General features: G+C 36.2%; 1 protein-coding gene across 1 annotated transcript; it reads right to left on the bottom strand.

The window, feature by feature from the left end:
* Positions 1-17281: 17281 nt before the first annotated feature.
* Positions 17282-22803, bottom strand: LOC100597080 (olfactory receptor 4A5-like). Its single transcript, XM_003280601.2, has 3 exons — positions 22734-22803; positions 20596-20655; positions 17282-18174 (listed from the first exon to the last, which is right to left on the bottom strand). Exons 1-3 carry the CDS (start codon positions 22801-22803, stop codon positions 17282-17284), a joined length of 1023 nt encoding a protein of 340 aa, XP_003280649.2.
* Positions 22804-23503: the final 700 nt, after the last annotated feature.

A 23503-nucleotide genomic window follows, 5' to 3' on the forward strand; every position in this document is an offset into this window, starting at 1 on the left:
CATGTGATTCTGATGGGTGGGTGGAGTAAAAAGCACCAGTATGGCTTCAGATGAAATGTTTTGAAGATAGACCAGATTTAAATCCTAGCGTGGCTACCTACCAGCTGTGACCTGGGCAAATCACTCAGTATCTCTCCGAATCAACTTTCTCATCTGAAAAACAGGAATGGCAGTAGCTAGCTCACTGAGTGTTGAGCTGATTTATGGGATAATACACACAAAGTGCTCAGGAAGGATCCTGGCACACACTTATGATAAACACCTACTTACATTGTCATTGAAATTCAATTGCTTAAAACAAAGTGCAAAAAAAAAAAAAAAAGACCCAATGGAAGTGAATGGCTTGCTACAGTCTCATCTGTATATAAATAAGTCTCATTTGGATGACTTTTATTTATAATTTTAAAAACAATATATGTAAAAACAGTATAATTTTCTACAGTAACAGATTAAAGGAGAAAGATCATATGAATATCTTAATAAATGCAGAAGTGGCATCTGATAAATTCCACTATCCATTCTTTTTCCATCCCCTCAGAGATGGGGGTCTCACTCTGTCACCTACAGTGGAGTGTACTGGTACAATTATAGCTCACTGCAGCCTCAAACTCCTAGGCCAAAGTTATCCTCCCACCTCAGCCTCCCAAGTAGCTGGGATCATCACAGGCATGCACCGCCGTGCCTGGCTAGGTTTCTTTTTTTTTTTCTTTCTTTCACTTTTTTTTGTAGGGACAGTGTCTTGCTTTGTTGCCCTGGCTGGTCTTGAACTCCTGGCTTCAACTGATTCTCCTGCCTCAGCCTCCCAAAGTGCTGGGATTACAGGTGTGAGCCACCTGCATCCACACCTAACATCTATTTTTAATAAAAGTTCTCAGCAAACTTAGAAATACAATGGAACTTCCCAATTTTGATAGAGGAGATCTACAAAACTCTAGAATAAACACGATGCAAAATGTTGAAAGTTCTCCTTTGAGGTCAAGAACAGGGCACACTTCTAGTCAGCACTGCTGGATGTTCTAGGCAATAGAATAAGGGAAGAAGCATAAATAAAAGGTATACACAATTGAAAGAAAGAAATAAAACTGTATTTCTGGACAGTTTTATACGTGAAAAACTGAAAATAAACTACAAACTATTAGAATTAATAAATTTATTTAGCAAGGTTGCTGGGTATAAGGTCAATATAAAAAATGGACTATATTCATAAAAACTACCATCAAACAATTAGAAAATGAAAAAACGTGAGCCGAGGTCATGCCACTGAACTCCAGCCTGGGCGACAGAGCTAGACTCCATCTCGAAAAAAAAAAAAAAGTTGGTGCAGTGGCTTAGGCCTGTAATTCCAGCACTTTGGAAGACTGACACAGGAGAATCACTTGAGCCCAGGAGTTTGACACCAGCCTAGGCAACATAGTGAGACCCCTTCTTTTTAAAAAAGTCATTTGTAATAGCATCTCAAAGTAGAAGCAGCTGGAAATTAATCTAACAACAATGTGTAAAACCTCTTAAAAATTATAGATATATTAAAGGAGATCTAAATAAATGGAGACAGATCATTTCATAGTTTAGAAGACTCAATAATAGAAATATGTGATGCTTTCCTGACCTTAAGGAGAAAAAAAGAAAAAAAATGTAATGGAAATATGTCAATGTTCTCCAGATTAGTTCACATGGTCAATCCAATAAAAATCTCAACAGCTTTATTTTTTGTTTTTGAACACAGGACAATGCATAGAATATGCAAAGGTGTAGGAAAAGACAATCCTGTTGCACAAGATGAGAGGACATGCTTTATCAGGTAACAATGATTATGAAGCTTCTGCTATTAAGAGTGTTGTGTTAGCCTGAAGACAAACAGGCCGATGGAACAGAATAGAGTGTTGAGAAACAGATTCATACATATAAGTAAAGACAGGGCACATCAATGAAGACTGAATGTCTCAATAAATAGCTCTGGGATAACTGGGCATCCAGATGGAAAAGGTAAAGTTGGAAACCTCTCTCTTATAAAAAAAAGCTCTAGGTAGAATGAAAACTTAAATGTCAGAAAAAAAATTCTAAAACTGTTAGAAGATACTGTAAAAGAATATAACTTTAATACAAGTAAATGAATGAATTGACTAAATTCATAAACTTCTGTTTATCAAAAGGCCCAACAGAAAATTGACTAATACAGTAAATTGATACCAGTAAAGTGGGGCACTGCTGAAAAGATAACCAAAACTGTGGAAAAACTTTGGAGCAGGGAAACAGGCAGAGGTTGGAACAGATTAAAGGGCTCAGAAGAAGATAGGAAAATGTGGGAATGATTGGATTTTTTTAGAGACTTGGTGAATGGCTTAGACCAAAATACTGATACTGGTATAGACAATGGTCTCAGATGGAGATGAGAAACTTATGAACTGGAGCAAAGGTGACTCCTGTTATGTTTTAGCAAAGAGACTGGAAGCATTTTACCCCTGCCCTAGAGATTTGTGGAACTTTGAACTTGGGAGAGATGATTTAGGGTATCCATCAGATGAAATGTCTAAGCAACAAAGCATTTGAGAGGTGATATTCAGTTTTATAAGGGAAGCAGAGCATTAAATTTGGAAAATTTGCAATGTGACGATGCAATAAAAAATAAAATTTCAATTTCTAAGGAGAAATTGTAGTGGGCTGCAGATATTTTCATAAGTAATGAGGAGTAAATGTTAAATACCAAGACACTGTGGAAAATGTCTCCAGCGTATGTCAGAAACCATTGTGGCAGACCCTCCCATCACAGGCCCAGAGACCAAGGAGGAAAAAATGGTTTCATAGGCCTGGCCTAGGGTCTCATTGCTGTGTGCAGTATATGGCCTTGGTGCCCTGTGTCCCAGCTACTCCAGCTGTGACTAAAAGGGGCCAAGGTACAGCTCAGACACTGGATTCAGAGTGTGCAAGCCCCAAGCCTTGGCAGCTTCCTCTGATGTTGAGCCTGTGGGTGCAACGAAGTCAATAATTAAGGTTTGTGAACCTCCACCTAGGTTTCAGAGGTGTATGGAAATGCCTGGGTGTCCAGGCAGAAGTTTGTTGAAGGTTTGGGTATCTCATGGAGAACCTCTGCTAGGGCAGTGTGGAAGGGATATGTGTGGTCAGAGCCCCCACACACAGTCACCACTGGGGTGCTGCCTAGTGGAGCTGTGAAAAGAGGGCCACCATCCACCAGACTCCAGAATGGTATATCCACTGTCAGTTTGCACCATACACCTGGAAAAGCTGCAGACACAACACCAGCCCATGAAACCAGCCAGGAGAAAGGCTATACCCTGAAAAGCCACAGGGGCAGAGCCATACAGGATCATGGAAACAGACATCTTGCATCAGCATAACCTGGATGTGAGACATGGAGACAAAGAAGATCATTTTGGAGCTTTAGGATTTGACTGTTCCGCTGGATTTCAGACTTGCATGAGACCTGTAGCCCCTTTATTTGGACAATTTCTCCCATTTTAATGACTGTATTTACTCAATGCCTGTACCCCCATTGCATCTAGAAGATATCTAACTTGCTTTTGATTTTACAGGATCATAAGCAGAAGGGACTAGCCTTGTCTCTGATGAGACGTTGGACTGAGGACTTTTGAGTAATGCTGAAATGAGTTAAGAGCTTGGGGGACTGTTGGGAAGGCATGACTGGTTTTGAAATGTGAGGACATGAGATTTGGGAGGGGCCAGGAGGCAGAATGATATGGTTTGGCTGTGTCCCCACCCAAATCTCATCTGGAATTCCCATATTTTGTGGGAGGGACCTGATGAGAGGTAATCAAATCATGGGAGCAATTCTTTTCCATGCTGTTCTCATGATAGTGAATAAGTCTCAGGAGATCTGATGGTTTTATAAGAAGGATTTTGCCTGCATAGCTCTCTCTTTGCCTGCTGCCATCCATGTAAGATGTAACTTGCTCCACCTTGCCTCCTGCCATGATTGTGAGACCTCTTGAGCCACTAGGAAGAGTAAGTCCATTAAACCTCTATCTCTTCTAAATTGCCAGACTCAGGTATGTCTTTATCAGCAGTATGAAAACTAACACAATATGCATGCTTGCATCTTTATAATACAACAATTTATATTCTTTTGAGTATATACCCAGTAATGAGATTGATGGGTGAGGTGTTAATTATGTTTCTAGCTCATTGAGTAATTTCCACCCTCCTTTCCATAGTGACTGAAAGAATTTGCGCTCCCACCAGCAGTGTATAAGCATTCCCTGCAACATTGCCAGCATCTGGTTGTTTTTTTCCTGTTTAATAATAATCATTTTGACTGTTGTGGTTTTCTGTGCAATATTGCCAGCATCTAGTTGTTTTTTACCATTTAATAATATCCATTTTGACTGTTGTGGAATGGTATCTAATTGTGTTTCTGATTGGCATTTCTCTAATATTTGATGATGTTCACATTTTTTCATAAGACATGATTTTTTTTTCGTTTTTTCTAATGGGCACTTTCTAATGGGCAAAAATATTTTTAATATTTGTTTTTTGCTTGTACGTTTGCTAAAGATCCTTAAAGACTAAGGATATTAGATTTTTGTCAGACACGTAGTTGATAATATTTTCTTTCAATCAATAGGTTGTCTGTTTTCTCTGTTGATAGTTTCTTTTGTTTCACAGAAGTTCTTCCATTTGTCATTTTTTTCTTGCAATTGCTTTTGGCATCTTCATCAAAAATCTTTGTGAAGTTCTATGTCCAGAAGGGTATTCCTTAGGATACCTTTTGGGGTTTTAAAGTTTTAGGTTTTACATTTAAAACATTAATTCATCTTGAGTTGTTTTTTGTATATGATGTAAGGTAGGGGTCCAGTTTCAATCTTGTACATATGGCTAGCCAGTCATCCAAGTATGATTTATTGAATGGGAAGTCCTTTCCATATTGCTTGTTTATGTTCACTTTGTCAACAAAAATAGATTAGTTGGATATGCTCTAATAACAAACATTCCCATCAAAAAGTGAACTAAGGACATGAATAGGCAACTCTCCAAAGAAGATATGCAAATGACCAAAAATCATGACAAAATGCTCAGCATCTCTAATGATCAGGGAAATGCAATTCAAAACCACAGTGCACTACCCCTCACTCCTGCAAGTATGGCCATATCAAAAAATCAAAACACAGTTGATGTTGGCATGAATGCATCAAGCAGGGAACATTTCTACACTACTGGTGGGATGTAAACTAGTACAGCTGCTGTGGAAAAGTGGTGACATTCCATAAAGAACTAGAGGTAGAACTACCATTTGATCCAGCAATCCCTCTACTGGGTATCTATCCCAGAGAAAAAGAAGACATGATACAGAAAAGATACTTGCACACACATGTTTATAGCAGCACAATTTGCAATTGCAAAATCTCAGAACCAACCCCAATGTTGATCAATCAACAAGTGGATAAAGGAACTCGTATATATATATGATATGGGATATTATGTAGCCATAAAAAGGAATGAATTAACTGCATTTGTAGTGACCTGCTAGAGATTGGAGAGTATTATTCTGAGTGAATAACTTAGAGTAACTTAGTAACTCAGGAATGGAAAACCAAATATCATATGTTCTCTATGATATGTGGTAGCTAAGTATGAGGATACAAAGGCATAAGAATAATACAATGGACTTTGGGGAAATGGGAGGAAGAGTGGGAGGGAGCAAGGGATAAAAGACTACAAATATGGTGCAGTGTATGCCACTCAGGTGATGGGTGCACCAAAATTTCAATAATCACCACTAAAGAAACTACTCATGTAACAAAATACCACCTGTACCCCCAATAACTTATGGAAAAATAAGAGCATAATAAATAAATAAAATTCTCCAGAAATTTCTGCACATTTGAAAGTAAGTAAATCATTTTTAACAACCTATGGGTGAAATAAATTACAATGGAAATTAGAAAATATTTTGAGCTTTTTATAAAAAACAACCTACCAAAGCTTGTAAAAGTACCCTAAATCTTAGTTGTATTAATTAGAAAATAATAAAGACTGAAAAATTAATCCACAAAACATTGATTCAAGAAAATATTTCATTTAGCATAGTGCCCTTCTGGTTCATCCATGATACTGCAAGTGATCTAAAAGCATCATATTGTACCCTATGAATATATACTATTATTATTCATCTATTAAAAGTGAAATAAAATGATGAAGTTATCAAAGTTCTCCAGGTCCATACACATTGTATAAAATGGGAGGATTTTCTTCTTTTTTAAGGTTGAATTATATTGTATTATATATATATATATATCTATTGGATAATATTGTATTACATATATAGGCACAAATGTTGAGCTATACAGAAAGAATAAATTCTGGTAATGTAAGGTACAGCATGATGGCTATAATTAATAATAATATTAGGTATATATATTATATATATATATATATACACACATATCATTCCATATTGCATACATATTGTCTTTACCCATTCATCTTTGATAGACTTTTGTTTTTGCGTCTTGACTACTGTGAATGATGCTGCAGTATACATGGAAGTGCAGGCATCCTAAAAGATATTGATTTCATTTCCCTTACATATATTAAAAGAAGTCACATTGCTAGATCATATTTTTAATTTTAATTTCTTGAGGAACAGCCATAGACTTTCCTGTAATTGCATAGCAATTTACATTTCCAACAACAGTGCACAAGGGTTCTCTTTCCGCTACTGAAACATAAATGTCACATGTTCTCACTTACATGTGCCATCTAAAAAATGTCAAACTCATAAAAGCCAGAGACTAGAATGCTGGTTGCCAGGGGCTGGGGCTGAAGAAAATGAGATGTTGGTCAAAGGGTACAAAGTTTCTGTTATGCAGTATGAATAAATTCTGAAGAGCTCAGGTATAGCATGTTGATCATAATTAGTAAAACAAATTGGATACATGAAATTTGCTGAGAGAATATACCTTAAATGTTCTTATCACAGATAAAGGTAATTATGTGAGATAATGGATACATTAGCTAGCTACGTAGTGGTAATCACTTCCCAATGTATACATATATCAAACATCATATTGTACACTTTAAGTATATAAAATATTTGGTCACTGTTGCAGAGATGAATACTTTACAAGGGCTCAAAAAATATAATCTGCTTTCCACCATGGCTGCTCTGGCTACTGTTAAGTACACAAGGTCCAAAATGCCATCAGCAATGTCCATTATTGCCTCCCTAACATGCACAACTAGCTAAGGAAACCAGCCAACAACCCTTGTGATGGCTTACTTCATTACAGATCTCAAACTGGTGGAGATAGCATCCTATCATTTTATTATATATTCTGGTTATATGATTTTCCCAGCACTTTAGCCTTATTTATTATTTATGGGGAATGATCCATTATCCATTGCCTTGGTACCAAAATCATTGTCATTTCTAACCAGGGGATACCTTTTCTAGTAAATGAGGTAAAGCACATTACTCAACACCATAGAATTCACCACTATGACCACATTACCCATCACCTAGAAGCAGTTGTCTAGATAGGACATTGGAATGGCCTCCTAAAGTCTGAGTCATGGTGCCACCCTGAACATTCCACACTAAACACTTGGGGTGCTTTCTTCCATATGTTTGACACACATTATGTACTCAGTAATTTTAGCCAACATAAACCTTGTGCCACCTATATTTACAGGAGATTATCTTCACACCGATAAACAGTCCCCCATGCAGCCTATCCTTCTCCATTTCAATATCCACAAGATCCAATTCCACATGTTTGTATAATTATTATGATTTAAATTATCTAGATTTGCAATTTTTAACAAAATAAATTATTTTCTTCTAGAAAAAGACCGTATTTCCTACTTGCACTCTCATTATGCTTGAACCTAAATATTTATCTGGATGCAAAGAGGGATTTCTCTGGGAAAGGGCGTGAGATATTTGTTAAGGTGACTTTCTGCACCTTTACAGATATTGAAGGCACTATCATCTGAATGCTGTCTACTAACAGCACACCCAACAGCTGGAAAAATAAATCCTTCTTTCCTAAATGAAGGACATGGCACGGCTTCCTCATATACACCATAATATAGCCCTTACGCCAGTTGAATTTATATATTTCTACACATTATCATAACAGCTCTTTTAGGATTCTATTACTTGAAGGGAACTAGAAGAGAAAGGTTGAAGGACAAACTATGTCTCTTGCCATTGTCGCTGATCTGAGTTGCAACTACTGTTTACCCTCTTGTTATTTATCAATTTTTCCCACTTCACCTTCGACTAGCATCTCTACTGATTTCATAACTTATTTAACTGGATAGTCCAGACTTTCATTCTCAAAATATCTCATCCCTGTTAATTATACCCATTCAGGAATGGACTCCTGCACTTTCTCATTTATTATCACCATTGGAATGGGGAATGGCAATATGTGCACAAGTTATTCAACTGGAAGAAAAAAGTATTATTTCGTGAAACCATTTTATTATAACACCTCCATTCCACATCACAATCAGGTCAATTACCTCTGCTCCAGTTGTAGAAAGAGCCCTCTCTAAATCACTGCAGAGAGCAACCCTTCTCGTTATAGGAGAGCCAGATTTTATCATATATTGTGATTCATGGGACAAAATAAACAAAGAAAAAGGCTCTTTAAAAGTGTAATTCATCCATTTAACTAAAAAACCTTGAATATTTTCATAACATTGAAAACTGCAATTATACTAGCTAATCAAAAAGTATTTTTATGTTTCAAAATTTTGAATTCAGTGTTCTATTATTTGAACCAAAAACATAAGAACTAAAACAGCTGCATTTTCAGTGTATTTATAAAATGGTTTTAATTTACAAATACTTTAATTTATTTACATTTATGTTTCAAACATCACCATATTATATTAATTCTTATAACATTATAATCTGTCTTATTCCGAATGGCTCATTTGTCTTTTAAAATTTCATTGCAAATTTTATATCTTTGTTCTTCCAGATCAACTTTTAGGATTAAAGAGCTATCCAGAATACTTAGCTTTTATGTGAAAAGAAATGCAACCTATGGTTGCCAATTTTCCCCAAAGATATACACTTGCAATAATGCCATAATTGAGTGAAATGAAACTTAGACATGAAGATAATCAAAATTAATTCATTACTGTGGTGACGTTGTAACAGTTTCTTCCTCAAAAGAAGCAATGTGGAAAAGATGACAGGGACTACAGTAAATATTATTAGTCTAACGTGATTGATCTGTCTAGTCAAAAAACAGAGATTAGACTAATCATGGAAAATTCTTGGAAAAACATGGCCCATTACTATCAGGGACATTTCGCAAACCTTAGCAATTATCCCACTAGCTCTTCCACATCCTACTAATAAGAAAGAAATGACAAGAGCACTAGAAGATTCATCATGGGAAGCTACTCAGGCAATGCCATTAGACTCAAGAACCCTAATGTCCAGTCATTTTTGGAAGTGTAAATATATGAACATATGCAGACCAGTGACTCTAGCAGAAAGCTAACCCTGCCATCCTGTAATGATTATTGGGATTCGAGATTCAATAATTCCTGATAGCATGTCCAGAGGAAGCCCATTGGATAGGCAACTACTGAAAAGTTATTGCACTTTCACAGAGACACAACTTATTGTCATTAATGGCATAGCATAACAAAATATCTTAATAAAATGGAAATAGTACATATAGAAATATATTTTAGGAGGTGGTTCTGGGAAGTATATCATATTTACAGGCATGACTTTCAGAACAAAAGAAACTTCTCACAGAGCATTCCACTCCTGTTGCTCAGTAGTATGAATGCAATTATACATTTCCTACAAGAGAAAAACAAAATACTGAATTTCCCAATAAAATTTCCTAATTGAGGGATATGATTATTATGGAAATCTGTTTAAATTCTTCCTCTGAATGGTAAAACCTTGGTCAAAGAAGGTGAAATTAATTCCCCTGAAGGATTGTATGTATTAGCAGCCTACCCTTCAATGCATGTAGCATTTGGTTTCCCATGTAATGGCTGCATAGTTTCAAGCTCCTTTGTGGTATTCTTGCCATTTTGTTAGGCAGAAAAGTCTCTGATGAGTGGATGATGTTGACATTCAGTAATAGAGAATGCTATTATGGAAGGTCATACAAGTGTTCTGAGGGAAGTTTAAAGTTGGCATAGGATCCACCAGAGAACCCAGGTTTTGACTCAAAAAAGAAAGAGAATCCCACTGGCCTAGGATTTTGAGGTGGTGGCACTTGAATATATGCATGAATGACATGTAATGATGAGCAGAATAATGACATAGCCCACTAAGCCAACCAAAATGTGGTGAAGAATAAAGTTCTGTAACACTTTGAAGAGTGTTTACTGGGGTCAAATATTACAACACAGTTTGTTGGCTGTTTCATAGGACCATTAGCCACAGATCTTAGTGGTTTCAAATAGATTTTTCCTCAAATAGATTTTTTTTTTCCATTTTGGAATTCACTTAGCCTATGACTCAAGCCACAAGGGACAACACTGTCAAGTGACAGAAACACTACATAATACCAATTTGCCCACATAATTATATCTCACTGATGTAAGGCACAGATTTCCTCAGGGCCCATGGACATAAATGGGCTTAAAAGTACATCAAATGGTCATGTGATTCTCCTTAAAACCCACATAATAATGGCTTAATAAAAGCTGAAATTGGGTTTAAAAGAGGAATAAGTTATTTAAAAATCATAGCAGATAGGAAAGGAGCACATAGATGGATAATAATTCCTAGAAAGGACATGATTATTATTTTTCCATGAGGTTATCTTGACTCTTGAGAATAAAACTATTAACTGTTTCTCTCATATATGACATGAAGTCAGTTAGTGTCAGGAAAAAGTACTAGACTCCTTTTCACATAAGTAGGAGAACTTAAGTTATTTAATGCTCTGCTTCAGAATTATATTATTTGTAGGAAATGTACAATGCAATAAATGGCTTTGTTGATACAACAAAATAAAAACAAATCAGAAATATAAATAAATGAAGATGATAAAAGATAAAGAAAATGGAGTAATCCAAATGATTTTTTAAATGATATGGTTTAGATTTTTGTCCCCACCCAAACTTCATGTTGACATGTAACTTCCAATGCTAGAGATATGGGCTGGTGGGAGGTGACTGGATTATGGAGGAAGTTCCTCATGATTTAACACCATCACTTTTTGGTACTATCATCACAATAGTGGGTTCTCATGGGATCTGGTTGTTTAAAAGTGTGTGGAAGCTCCCCTTCTTGCTCCTACTTCTTCCGTGTGAGATGTGCCTACTCCCACTTTGCCTTCCACTATGATTGTAAATTTACTGAGGCCTCCACAGAAGCTGAGGAGTTGCCAGCCTCATGCTTTCAGTTACAGCCTGTGGAAAAATGAGCCAAATAAACCTCCTTTCTTTATAACTTACAGTCTCTCTCTGATATTTTTTATAGCATGCAAGAATGGACTAATACAGAAAATCTGTAGTACCAAAGAGTGGGACATTTCTATAAAGATACCTGAAAATGTGGAAGCAGCTTTGGAATTGGGTAACAAGCAGAGGCTGGAAGAGTGTAGAGAGCTCAGAAGACAGAAAGGTGAGAGAAAGTTTGGAACTTCTTACAGACTTTTTAAATGGCTGTGACCAAAATGCTGATAGTGAAGTGGACAGTAAAGTCTAGACTGAGGAGGTCTCAGATGGAAATAAAAAACTTAGTAGGAACTAGATGGAATAAAGGTCACTTTTGCTGAGCTTCAGCAAAGACTGGCTGCATTGTGCCCCTGCTCTAGGGATCTGCCAAACTTTGGACTTGAGAGTGATGGTTAGGTCAGGCGCGGTGGCTCACGCTTGTAATCCCAGCACTTTGGGAGGCCGAGGCGGGCGGATCATGAGGCCAGGAGATCGAGACCATGGTGAAACCCCATCTCTACTAAAAATACAAAAAAATTAGCCGGGCGTGGTGGCGGGCACCTGTAGTCCCAGCTACTCGGAGAGGCTGAGGCAGGAGAATGGCGTTAACCCGGGAGGCAGAGCTTGCAGTGAGCCGAGATTGCGCCACTGCACTCCAGCCTGGGTGACAGAGCGAGACTCTGTCTCAAAAAAAAAAAAAAAAAAAAAAAGAGAGTGATGGTTTAGGGTATCTGGCAGGAGAAATTTCTAAGCAGGAAATCATTCAAGATTTAGCCTGGCTGCTTAAAATAACCTAAGCTCATATGAATGAGCAAAGAAATGATCTGAAACTGCCACTTATATTTAAATGGAAAGCAGGTGTAAAAGTTTGAAAAATTTGAAGCCAGGCCATGTTTTACAAAAGAAAAGCCCATTTTCTGGGAAGAAATTCAAACAGGCTGCAGAAATTTGCATAAGGGGAGCCAAGTGCTAACAGGCAAGACAATGGGGAAAAGCCCTCAATGGCATTTCAGAGACATTTTCAGCAGCACCTCCAATCACAGGCCTGGAGAACTAGGAGAACTGAATGGTTTCCTGTGCCCAACCCAGGGCGCTGTTGCCCTGAGCAACCTTGGGACACTGCAGTGTGCATCCCAGCCACTTCAGGTCCAGCCATGGACAAAAAGGTCAAGGTACACCTCAGCCGCATCTTCAGATGATGAAAGCTGTGAGCTTTGAAGGCTTCTATGTAGTGTTAAGCCTGCAGGTGCACAAATTCCAAGAGATGAGGCTTGGGAGCCTCCACCTAGGATTCAGAGAATGTATCAAAAAGCTTGGAATTTCAGACAGAAGCCTATTGCAGGGATGGAGCATTACAGAGTATCTGTACTATGGCAGTGAAGAAGAGAAATGTGGGGTTGGAGCACACACACAGAGTACCCACTGGGGCACTGCCTAGTGGAGCTGTGAGAAGAGGACTACCATCCTCCAGACCCCAAAATGGTAGATCCACCAGCAGCTTGCACCCTGCACCTAGAAAAGTCAAAGACCCCCCACAAGAGCAACAAAAGACAATAAGAGTAACTGTGAGGGTGAAATCCTGTAAAGCCACATGAGTGGAGCTACTGAAGGGCTTGGTAGCCTACCCACTGAACCAGTATGCCCTAGATGTAAGGCATGGAGTCAAAAGAAATTGTTTTGGAACTTTAAGATTTAATGACTGCTGTGCTAGATTTCTGACATGTGTGGGGCCTGTAACCCCTTTATTTTGATTGATTTCTTCATTTTGGAATGAAAGTATTTACCCAATTCCTATACTTTCTTTGTATCTTGGAAGAAACTAGCTTGCTTTTGATTTTACAGGCTCAGGTGGAATGGACTAGCATTGTCTCACACCAGACTAGACTGTGGACTTTTCAATTAATGCTGGAATGATTTAACACTTTGGGGGAGTGTTTGGAAGGTATGGTTGTATTTTGAAAGTTGAGAAGTACATGAGATTTTAGAGAGGACAGTAGCAGAATGATATGGTTTTTGTCTGTTTCCCACCCAAATATCTTGTCAAAATGTAATACCCAATGTTGGAGGTGAAGCCTGCTGTGAGGTAATTAGATTATGGGGGAAATTTCTCATGGCTTAATACCATCCCCTCTTTGTGCTATCAACATGTCAGTGAGCTCTCATGAGATCTTGTGATATATAATTATGTGTGACCTTCCCCTCTTGATCCTGCTGCTGCTTAGTAAGATATACCTGCTCCCACTTTGCCTCCTGCCATGATTGTAAATTTCCTGAGGCCTCCCCAGAAGTCAAACATATGCCAGAGTCATTGTGTCAGTACAGTCTGTGGAACAATGAGCTAACTAAATCTCTTTTCTTTACAAATTACCCAGTTTCAAGTATTAATATTTTTATAGCAATGCAATAATTAAGTAATATAAGGAATGTCTGAAAATTTGTAGTATAATTCTTAATTTTGGGATGTAGTCATTAATGGTGAGACATAAATCTGCCTAAGTTTCAATGGAAAGCTGCAGTATTTAATAAGTGACTCTAATCGTGCAGAAATTGAACTCCAAACTTTTTTTTCCACCCCTCTGCACTGGTAAGCTGCTAATATTTCTACACACTCTTTCAAGCTTTCACCTATTTGGGGAAATAGAAGGGAGAAATGAATGTAGTGTCAACATGCCTGCATGCAATTCAGTAATAAGCTAAGTATTTGAGGGGTGGGAAAAGTCATAGCCAGTAGACCCATATTACAGAAAATACAAAACAAAATTTACTCAGCAAAAAGAAAGAAACATTACTCGAATATCAAATTTATTTGAAAGAATGAAGATAGTAGAATTAGTATATACAGAATAAATATTCTTCTCTTCATTGATTTATAAAATTAATGGTTTAAGGTGAGGTTAATAACAGTATATTCTGGAGTTTATAACAGGTAGGAGTAAAGTATATAAAACAATTTCAAAGTGCTGTGTGACATAAGTAGAATTATACTTTCAAAAGATTTTTCATTTATTTTGAGAAACTGAATGCTGCCAACAACCAGCTTGGAAATTGATCCTTCCTCAGCCAAGACTTCAATGAGACTGTAGTCCCAACCAGCACCTTGATTAGGGCTTTGTGCACCAAAGCACAGGAACGAGCTAAGCCGTTCTTAGTTTCCTGACCTACAGAAATTGAGGATGTATACATATTGTTTGAATCACTAAGTTTTGGAATAATTTGTTATGACTAAATAAATAACTCATAAATATACGTTGAATATGCTTCAAATATTGAAAAATATGCCATAAATATTTTGTGAACATATTAATCAAAGACAAAGGTATCATGGAAATAAGATATACTCAGAACTAAGCAATAACAAAAATCTATCAAAATGTGTGAGGTGTGATTAAAACAGTACTTAAAAAATATATAGCTATAAATGCTTACATTTAAAATAAATGTTTAAAAGCAGCCATCTGAGACTTCAGCTTCAGAAACAAAAACAAGAAGAGCAAATAAAAGCCAAGCTAATGAAACAAATGGACATAACCAATATAAGATCAAAAGTCAATAAAATGAAAAAATGTAAGATATAACAAATAACCAATAGTTGGTACTTTTATAATAAAACTGATAATCTGCTAGCAAGAGTGGTCAAGAGAAAACAACGAGAAATTCAAATTACCAATATCAGAAATAAACAATCTCCCATAGATCATTTAGACTTTAAAAGGGTAGAAATAGATTGTTATGGAAAACATTACTTCAATTAATTTGACAGCTCAGATGATAGGTAAAATGTAGGAAAAGCACAACCTTCTAAAAATGACACAAAGATAAATTGAAACAGTCCTATATTCTTCCATGTAATGAGCCATACTTACTTGTAAATAACATGATAGTGTTTTAGAAAACACTAAAGCATCTACAGACATAACTTTGTGGGAATAAGAACTGAATTTAGCAAGCTTATGGAACTCAAGTGCCATATAAATAATTCAATTTCCTTTACATATACTAGCAAAAATAACAATTGGAATTTTGTTTCAAATTAAAAACCTATGATGCAACCTAAAAACATAAATACTTAGGAATAGATGAGGAAGATCCTTACTTAATAAAAATGACAAAACTCTCCAAAAATAAATATTTTAAATACCTAATAGATATATTGTATTCAGGAATTAGAAACCCAATATTGTTAAGATGTTGTTAGTGCAAGGTGATTTATACATCCAAGTCAACATGAATAAAATTCCATTACAATCTTTTTGAGATATAGACAATTGTTCTGTTTGCTGCTCTGCAAAGTGCCTTTTCCACTTCCCCATCAATGGATATCTTCTATTTCTGTGAAACCTCAAATCTGTGCTGGTTATGGGACCACTCGAATAGAACATGGTGCAAGTGAAACTGTGCCAATTCTGGCCATTAACTGGCCTGACACCTCTACTTTCAACCACTGGGTAGAAAGTAGATCTCTGAGCACAATGTAAAATGCCTGACTACACTTCTGGTTCTTCTGGTTCTTCATCTAAATGTATAGGAAGAGGGACTCAGTGGATCTCTTACAGTCATCTCTTCCAATATACTATAAATGTGAATTAAGTTATCCTGCATCCTACAAGTACCCAGCTATCAGTTGAATAAGACAATGACTTTAGACCTTATCACACAAAATAGAAGAAATACCCAGCCAAAAACTGCTTAAAATCCTGGCCCAGAAAATTTTGAAATAAAATAAAATGGTGGTGGTTTTAACTCAGAAAAACTGTGGAGCCTTGCACCATGCATGACGGGAGGACCAGAATAAAAAGTGGCACCTCAAAATGTGGTGATTCAATAACAACAATCTGAAGGGTATTGCATTGGCTATAGTGCCCAAAAATAGAAGCCTCCAGGATACTGTGAATAAAGGCTCAGAAGACAGAAGTAAATGTTCTGGAGCAAAGATAACAGGCTGAGTCACTATCCAGTGCAGGAAACGTTTAGTAATTCTGTCACCTCTAGTAAAGTAGAAAATGAAAAGTGGACCTAAGTGAATTTAGTCAAAATTTCCAACTAGAATATGGAAAGTTACCACTGATTCTTACAGCAGTGTATCTTACCATAAGACAAAGTTTTTTTTACGAAAAAAAACTTAAAAGATTAACTGTTACATTTTCAAACAGAATTTGCAAGAAACATAAGAGACCCAGCACTTGCTGTTTTCAAAGATAAAACTATTTTCCCTTTCCAGTCTCTGCAAAGTGCTAAGTACTCTAAAAGTAAGAGAGGTTATCAAAATACATGTCATTTAAAAGTTGTGGATGTTAAGACACTTTGAAAGACTTCAGAAAAATTTAATGGTGTGTCTCATAAGTATTTTAAAGTAGACAAACATAATTCCAAGATTCTTAAGGGTATTATCTGACTGCACAAAGAATTTCAGCCCAAGTCTGAGAAGGGCCAGTTTCAAAGATATCTGTGAATATGGTGCTCGTATATTCTTAAATCTTTAAGTAAATGATACTGAAGGAAGCACCATAGCCTTCCCTTTTGAATAGGAGCATCTATTTTAATTATGTATTCCTCCTTTTCTCCATTCTATGCTGGGCATGTCTAATAAATACCGTGACTCAATAGATGTGTAATAGAGAAAAACAATAATTTAAAACATGCACAATGGGACCTGCACCCAAGCAGCCCCATCCACTCTCAGTCTGGATATAGAGGTTAATATCTTGAACTTCAAAAAGATGCCATGATGGGATGACTTCTTAATTGAACTGGGAGCATCAATCCTTTCTTCCCCCTTTGAGATCCTTGAACTACTCTTATAAGTCTGAAAATTTCACTGGGAAGTCCTTGTCTACATACATCCTTATGTACATAAGAAGGAGCACTCTTATTCTAACTATAGTTCACTTTTACACAAGAGTTTTTCTATTGCATTTCTCATCTTTGAATTTCTCAACGTGTATATAAAAGGATTCAACATGGGTGTGATTACTGTATAAAACACAGTCATGAATTTATCAGTAGGAAAGGTTGAAACAGGTCTAACATATATGAAAACGCAGGGAACAAAAAACAGGACAACCATGGTAACATGGAAGCTGCAGGTAGACAGGACTTTACGCCTCCTTTCCTGACTGTAAGTTTTAAGGGAGTTTAGGATGACCCCATAGGAAATTATTAGAAGGGCAAAGATGACCATACCCATTGCTCCGCCATTGAAAACCACAGTGAGGCCTATAAAGTAGGTGTCACTGCATGACAGTTCCAATAATGGGTATATATCACAGTAAAAGTGGTCAGTGACATTGGGACCACAGAAAGGGAGACTGTACACAACAACAATTTGGAACGTAGAATGAAGAAAACCTCCAGTCACGACCGCCACCAACAGAAGGATGCACACCTGTCCTTTCATGATGTTCAAATAGTGCAGTGGCTTACTGATGGCCACATAGTGATCATAGGCCATCATCACCAGAAGGAAGACCTCAGCACCACCATACAAGTGGTCTATAAATAACTGGCCCATGCAAGCTGGGAAGGAAATAGTCTTTTTATCACAGAGTAAGTCTACAATCAATACGGAAGAAATGGTTGTGGAATACACAGCATCTATAAATGACAGGCAGGCAAGGAAGAAGTACATTGGGGAGCCCAAGGAAGGACTTGCAATAATAGTCAACACAGTGAGCAGGTTCCCCACCATTGTCACAATGTATGTGAGTAAAAACATGACAAATAATGCTTTTTGCACTCTAGGATCCTGAGAAAAGCCTAGAAGGTCATTTACTTTTTTTTTTTCAGGCTTGTATCAGAGGTGACAGCTCAGGAGAACAGGACCTGTAATGAAATAGTGAACAGGAATATTATTACATCCATTGTGTCACAGAGCATGTCTCCATTGTTGTATTCTGAATAGTGATTTACTCACAATAAATATTTAGTGAGTCTATATTGAGTTCCTCATCACAGAGCCAATCTTGCCTTGATATTCTATTTCTCCTGAAACATTTTAGTTTTAGCCATAGGTAAAGGCTTCTACCTCTAAGTTTAGTGAATATTTTATGCAAAAGAAGCAATAAAAGTCCCAACAGCCATTCATACACTACATAGCTTCTTATTTAAAACATTTGACTTGGCACAGAAGTCAGCTATGATAAATAGGCAACAGGTTCCTGGTCTCAAGAAACTTATTGTCCAGTGGTAGTAATAAACTCTAAATAAATAAACTGAAATAGATTTAGTCCTTTGTGTTTGTACTTGTCGTATCGTTACAATATGATCTGTGTAACACCAAGAATAACATCTTCTGAAATATCTCAGCACACTGGCTTTCTACTGTTGCACTTCATTCCTTCATGCCTCAAAGGATGTTCAGTCTTCTTTAATCTTTCATTAAATGTCAAAAAACTGGACTTTGAACTGTACAAACAATAATGATATTTATTACATTGTTCCTTGTAGCAATTACTTGGTCTCTGTCCAACTTAAAAGGAGCTGTGATTCTCTCCATTTTATCCTTACCTATACCCTGATTTTTACTACACTTTCATTCAATATCCAAATTTTCAGCAATTTATTTTGAACTCAAGTAAACTAACTCATGTCTACCAACAACTATCAAGTATGCAGTGAGTATTTTTTTCTGAATTCCTGGGATGAGCTAAGCAGTGAAAGAGGATAAAATAGACATGTAGAAATAGCAACAGAAAAGTGGGACAAGGTTTTATTTTTAACAATATTTAGATACCAAGAGTACTCAAAAATAAAATCTTAGTTACCAGATTCCAAAAAAAAAGGCATATTCTAGGAGAAATTCAAAGTTCAGTGTAAGAAGGCATGGATTTGAGTCATTTTCTGAAAACATTTGCAAGTCTGTCTCAGTTTGCTCACTGCAAAACAATGAAACTAAATTTGAGAAATTCAGAATCCTTTCTAGTCAACTATCTACAAAACGATTAGTGTACCTCTCTTTTATGGTATTCTGCTGACAATTTTTTTTCATTTTTTATAAATTTACAATTGAATAAAAATTTCCAAGTTCATGACTTTTACATGAAAAATGGTAGTCAGTGGGACATGGCATTTCATGGTTACAGTGTGTAAATAGTGAGTATAAATTTCTCACTCATTGTGTACCTATTTAAGATCTAATAAATCCTTGGAGAGAAAGTGTAGCATGTGGTGAATAATGTGGACACTGGAGCTGCATTGTTTCAGCTACAACCTCAGGTTCGCCATTTTTTATGAGACCTTGAGCCACTTACTAAAGATCTCTGTCCCTTATTTTCATCATTTTTGGAATGAAGTTCCCAATAGTCCTTACCTCTTAGGGTTGTTGTTTTATTAAGACAAAGCAAAGTGCCTAGAACACTGGCTGGCACCTGGTAAGTGATCAATAAATGGTAGCTATAATTAGTGTTCCTGAATGCTACATTGTGAATATATAATCAGTCCAAATAAGGCAAATCTTTGTCAACTTGAAAAGTTTTATAGACAAAAAAGAATAAGATACGTATAATTCAGGAAAAACTTTTGAGGGCACACAATAAAATTGTATGTCTTAGAAAATAATGATTTAATTATAAGAATAATACTTTTACCTGTGGTTGAATGTATCTTGACAACAAGCCAACAGAATTATAGTAAAAAAGTTGAAGCCACCATCAGAAAGAGCTCAGGAAGTGAAAAGAAGGCTAAAACCATACACAGAGAAATTATAGTTAAGAAATGAGTTTTCACGAGCAATAAGAAGATTAATAATATAGTTAACTGAGGCTGGTATTCTTTTAAAATCTTCTTCAGAAAGATTCCTTATAGTGAGGAAATACTGAAAGTGCAGCCTCCTGTGGGTCCCTGGGGTGACTCAGGAGGCTTTTGGAGGTAGCCTTAACAAACACAGACAATCCTTGTAAAAAAAAAAAAAATGAAAATTCTAAAGAAAAAAACACATTGTTTCTCAAAGTTTCTAGATCTTATGATTACGGACAAACTTAAATTAGAAAGAACAGTGGGACAAGCAGCGACACAAAGCCAGACTTCCTGGTTACTCATTACTTAGGAAAACTGCAGAATTATTAAACCTCAAATGTAAACAGTATTATTCCATTTACATAAATCTGGCAGTGGAAGAGGATGTGTGCAGAGAGAGTTTGAGTCGTCTCTTAAAGCCAGCAGTGATGAACATTCCACATGTCTCATTCACATTACCACTTCCAGCTGGTTCCAGAGTTCTGGCGTTGTTGAAGATATTGACTGATAGAGACACACCTGCTGAAGAACAAAAGGGAATGACGTAGTCTATAGACAATTCTGTTTTTTTTTACACCTTACTTGCTGCAAGGCTTAGTGCCTTTTCCCTCTTCCATCACCAAAACTAGAATTCAACAGGATAATTCTTTTGGCAATTAAAATGTTTACTTGTAAAAAATAGAGCATGTGATCTATCTCCTATAGTTTAATTAAAAATATACTTTAAAAACTAAAAGCATTACTAGGCCTTCAATGTAAACTACTAAGTTAACATTTTTCTAGAAAAACAGTGATTTAACATAGTTTTCTAAGAGCATGACATTTTCAAAATATAAAATTCCATAATGACAAAAAACCTCCATAACATTATCTTTCACAGTCACAGTTTCATAAATATATTTAAATGACAGGAGACTAGGAACTTTCCTCAGCATATTTATCTACTGTTAGGTGTGCTGGGATAATTTTTAGATTCATAAGTAAAAACCCATATTATACTTCCAGAACATAACAGACATTGGATCCTTTACCCTCTAAAACCCTTGATATGATCTACAACTTTAAACTCTCTAATCAAATATATCTGAAAGTAATTGTACACCTTTACTAATAAGTCATGTAAAATATAACATCCCATAAACTAAGTTATGATTAGAAATGCACTGGGCCATTATACATGTAATATGGAACAAGTTTTTCTTATTTGGCAAATGGAAAAAGAAAAAAAGTCTATACATTAAAACCAAATATGCATTCCATATTCTGAACAATTTTCATATTTGCTAGCTTAACCTTCTTAATTAGAATTCCTTCAACAAAATCCTATGGATTTAAGACATTAGCTACATTTCAACATATCACAGGAATTTTCAATGAATATCTCTGTCAGTGGTTTCCAATACTCACATCATGGTCCAGAAAAAGGAATGTCTGAGTGCTATTGTAGACATCTCATGCACCTATGTGTGATCATACAACACATGAATATAGATGGGTGATCAACGGATATAGAATTAGTTCCTAGTGGCTACAGTTTCCACAGTTCCACACGGGCTTCTCATTAACTCGGTTGTTAGAGAAGTATGGCACTATCCAAAGCAGATGACCAAAATATAAAGATGCTTAAACATAATTTAGAGAAGTAGCTGAACATTCTCACCTGCTGGAAAATTTCTTCATAGAAAAACAAAGACTCTATCTTTCCATGACTATGTAAAAATTGACCTATTTAGTGGAAATTAACCTGGACAAACCCCTTATTTGGTGACACAAGTAAACAAAAATATATACCAACACTAAAATATGTTATGTGAAAGTTTTATTGATAAAGGTGAAGAAACCATAAGCACGTTACTGTGACTGAGGATTTATAGCATTCATGTGCCCAGCTATTAAGGTTTATACCTAACAAGGAAAATGCTGAAATTTAACTTCATGGAGAAACCAATTACAGAGCTTTCTCACAGGAAGAAGTCGAACTCTTCAGTTTTTCAGTCATTCAAATAGTCTACTTCTTTCCTAATTAAAAACTTGTCTGTATGTCACCCACCTCATTCCAGTAAATTAAAACTTTCACAATTTTTTACAATAAATGGAGGATATGACATAAAACATCACAATGAGAGGACTCAATATGAGCTGAAAACATACTCTACCTTGGGCAGAAATTTAATTCTTCAGATATCTCTTGTGTTATTCTATCAGGAAAATACTCCATTTATGGGTGTAGACACAGCCTATAATTTTACATCATCACAATTTTAAATAAAAAAGACAGGTCATTATAGATGAGTTAATTTAAACATTTGGAATGAATTGAAATGAAGGAATCTCCTCTCTGAACACATATTTTTCCTTAGAGAACCCCTAGAGGAAGAAGACTTGGGTTTTGCCAAAGAACAGTAGGTAAACGCCAAGTAAAGTGAAAAGCCTATAATATGAAAAATATATGCTAAAATAAATTAAACAATAAATTATAAGTTTTACATTATGAATTACTGGGGAAATACATGTAATATTTAAGCCAGAATGAAGGGGAAACCAGCCCCTGGTCCTATTCCCTAAGCATATTCCTAGCAAGGAGGGCCTTATTTTACCTGTTAGAAAGTCCATGCCCAAGAAGCCCTGAGGCTCAGAGGCAGAGAACCTAAGAATGGAAGCTGACATTCTGATTCTTGGAAAAACAGATCATCATAGTTCTGCCGTTTTAGGTTAGAATACAGGCTTTTGATCAAGACCTGAATGTACGTCAGAATCTATATTCATTTGTTGAATCTAATTTTATTCCAATATCAATTCAATAACTGTTTCTACAGTAAAGAAATTTTTATTTCCCAATAAGACAGGAGTGCTTGAGGGCTGCCTTTGTTATTTCCATGATTTGGCTTACAATTGGCTCCACTGAACACCTTCACCTAATCATATGCTTAGTTAAATATTGGATCTTCTGTGTCATAAGAGCCTTAGACAAAGATTCTCATAAATACCTACATGAACAGCTAAGGTCTTTATGATGTAATGGGTTTCACTAAAAGTTTGTCATTTTCAACTTGCCTAACAAATGGATTAAATTTATCCACCACAAATGTAATATGTATTATTGCTAAAATTTGAGGAGCATGTCTGTAAGTGTTCTGCTCTCTTACTGGTAAGTGGCAAAAGATGCACAAACATATCTTTAATTCTGAAAAGTATCAGATATGATCAAAGACACTGGCTTAAACTATGATTCCAAGATGGAGAACTAATGTAAAAATAAGCCATAATTATCTATGTCCCTTCTAGCTGAATTCAGATAACTACTATGCTTTCCAATTCTGTGAATGACACAAAGTGTTTGTTATAGAAGATGATGCCTACAACAGCA

This window comes from Nomascus leucogenys, unplaced genomic scaffold (genome assembly GCF_006542625.1).
Source record: "Nomascus leucogenys isolate Asia unplaced genomic scaffold, Asia_NLE_v1 Super-Scaffold_614, whole genome shotgun sequence".
In the NCBI taxonomy this organism is placed as follows: domain Eukaryota; kingdom Metazoa; phylum Chordata; class Mammalia; order Primates; family Hylobatidae; genus Nomascus; species Nomascus leucogenys.

Excerpts from the sequence above, each read along its gene's own strand:
- LOC100597080 (XM_003280601.2), bottom strand. The coding sequence starts at position 22,803 with ATGTCAGCTTCCATTCTTAGGTTCTCTGCCTCTGAGCCTCAGGGCTTC. Across the intron at positions 20,656-22,733 it reads GGGCATGGACTTTCTAACAG|GTGTGTCTCTATCAGTCAAT; the intron begins GTAAAATAAGGC and ends GTTCTTCAGCAG. Across the intron at positions 18,175-20,595 it reads TCTGGAACCAGCTGGAAGTG|TAAATGACCTTCTAGGCTTT; the intron begins GTAATGTGAATG and ends AAAAAAAAAAAG.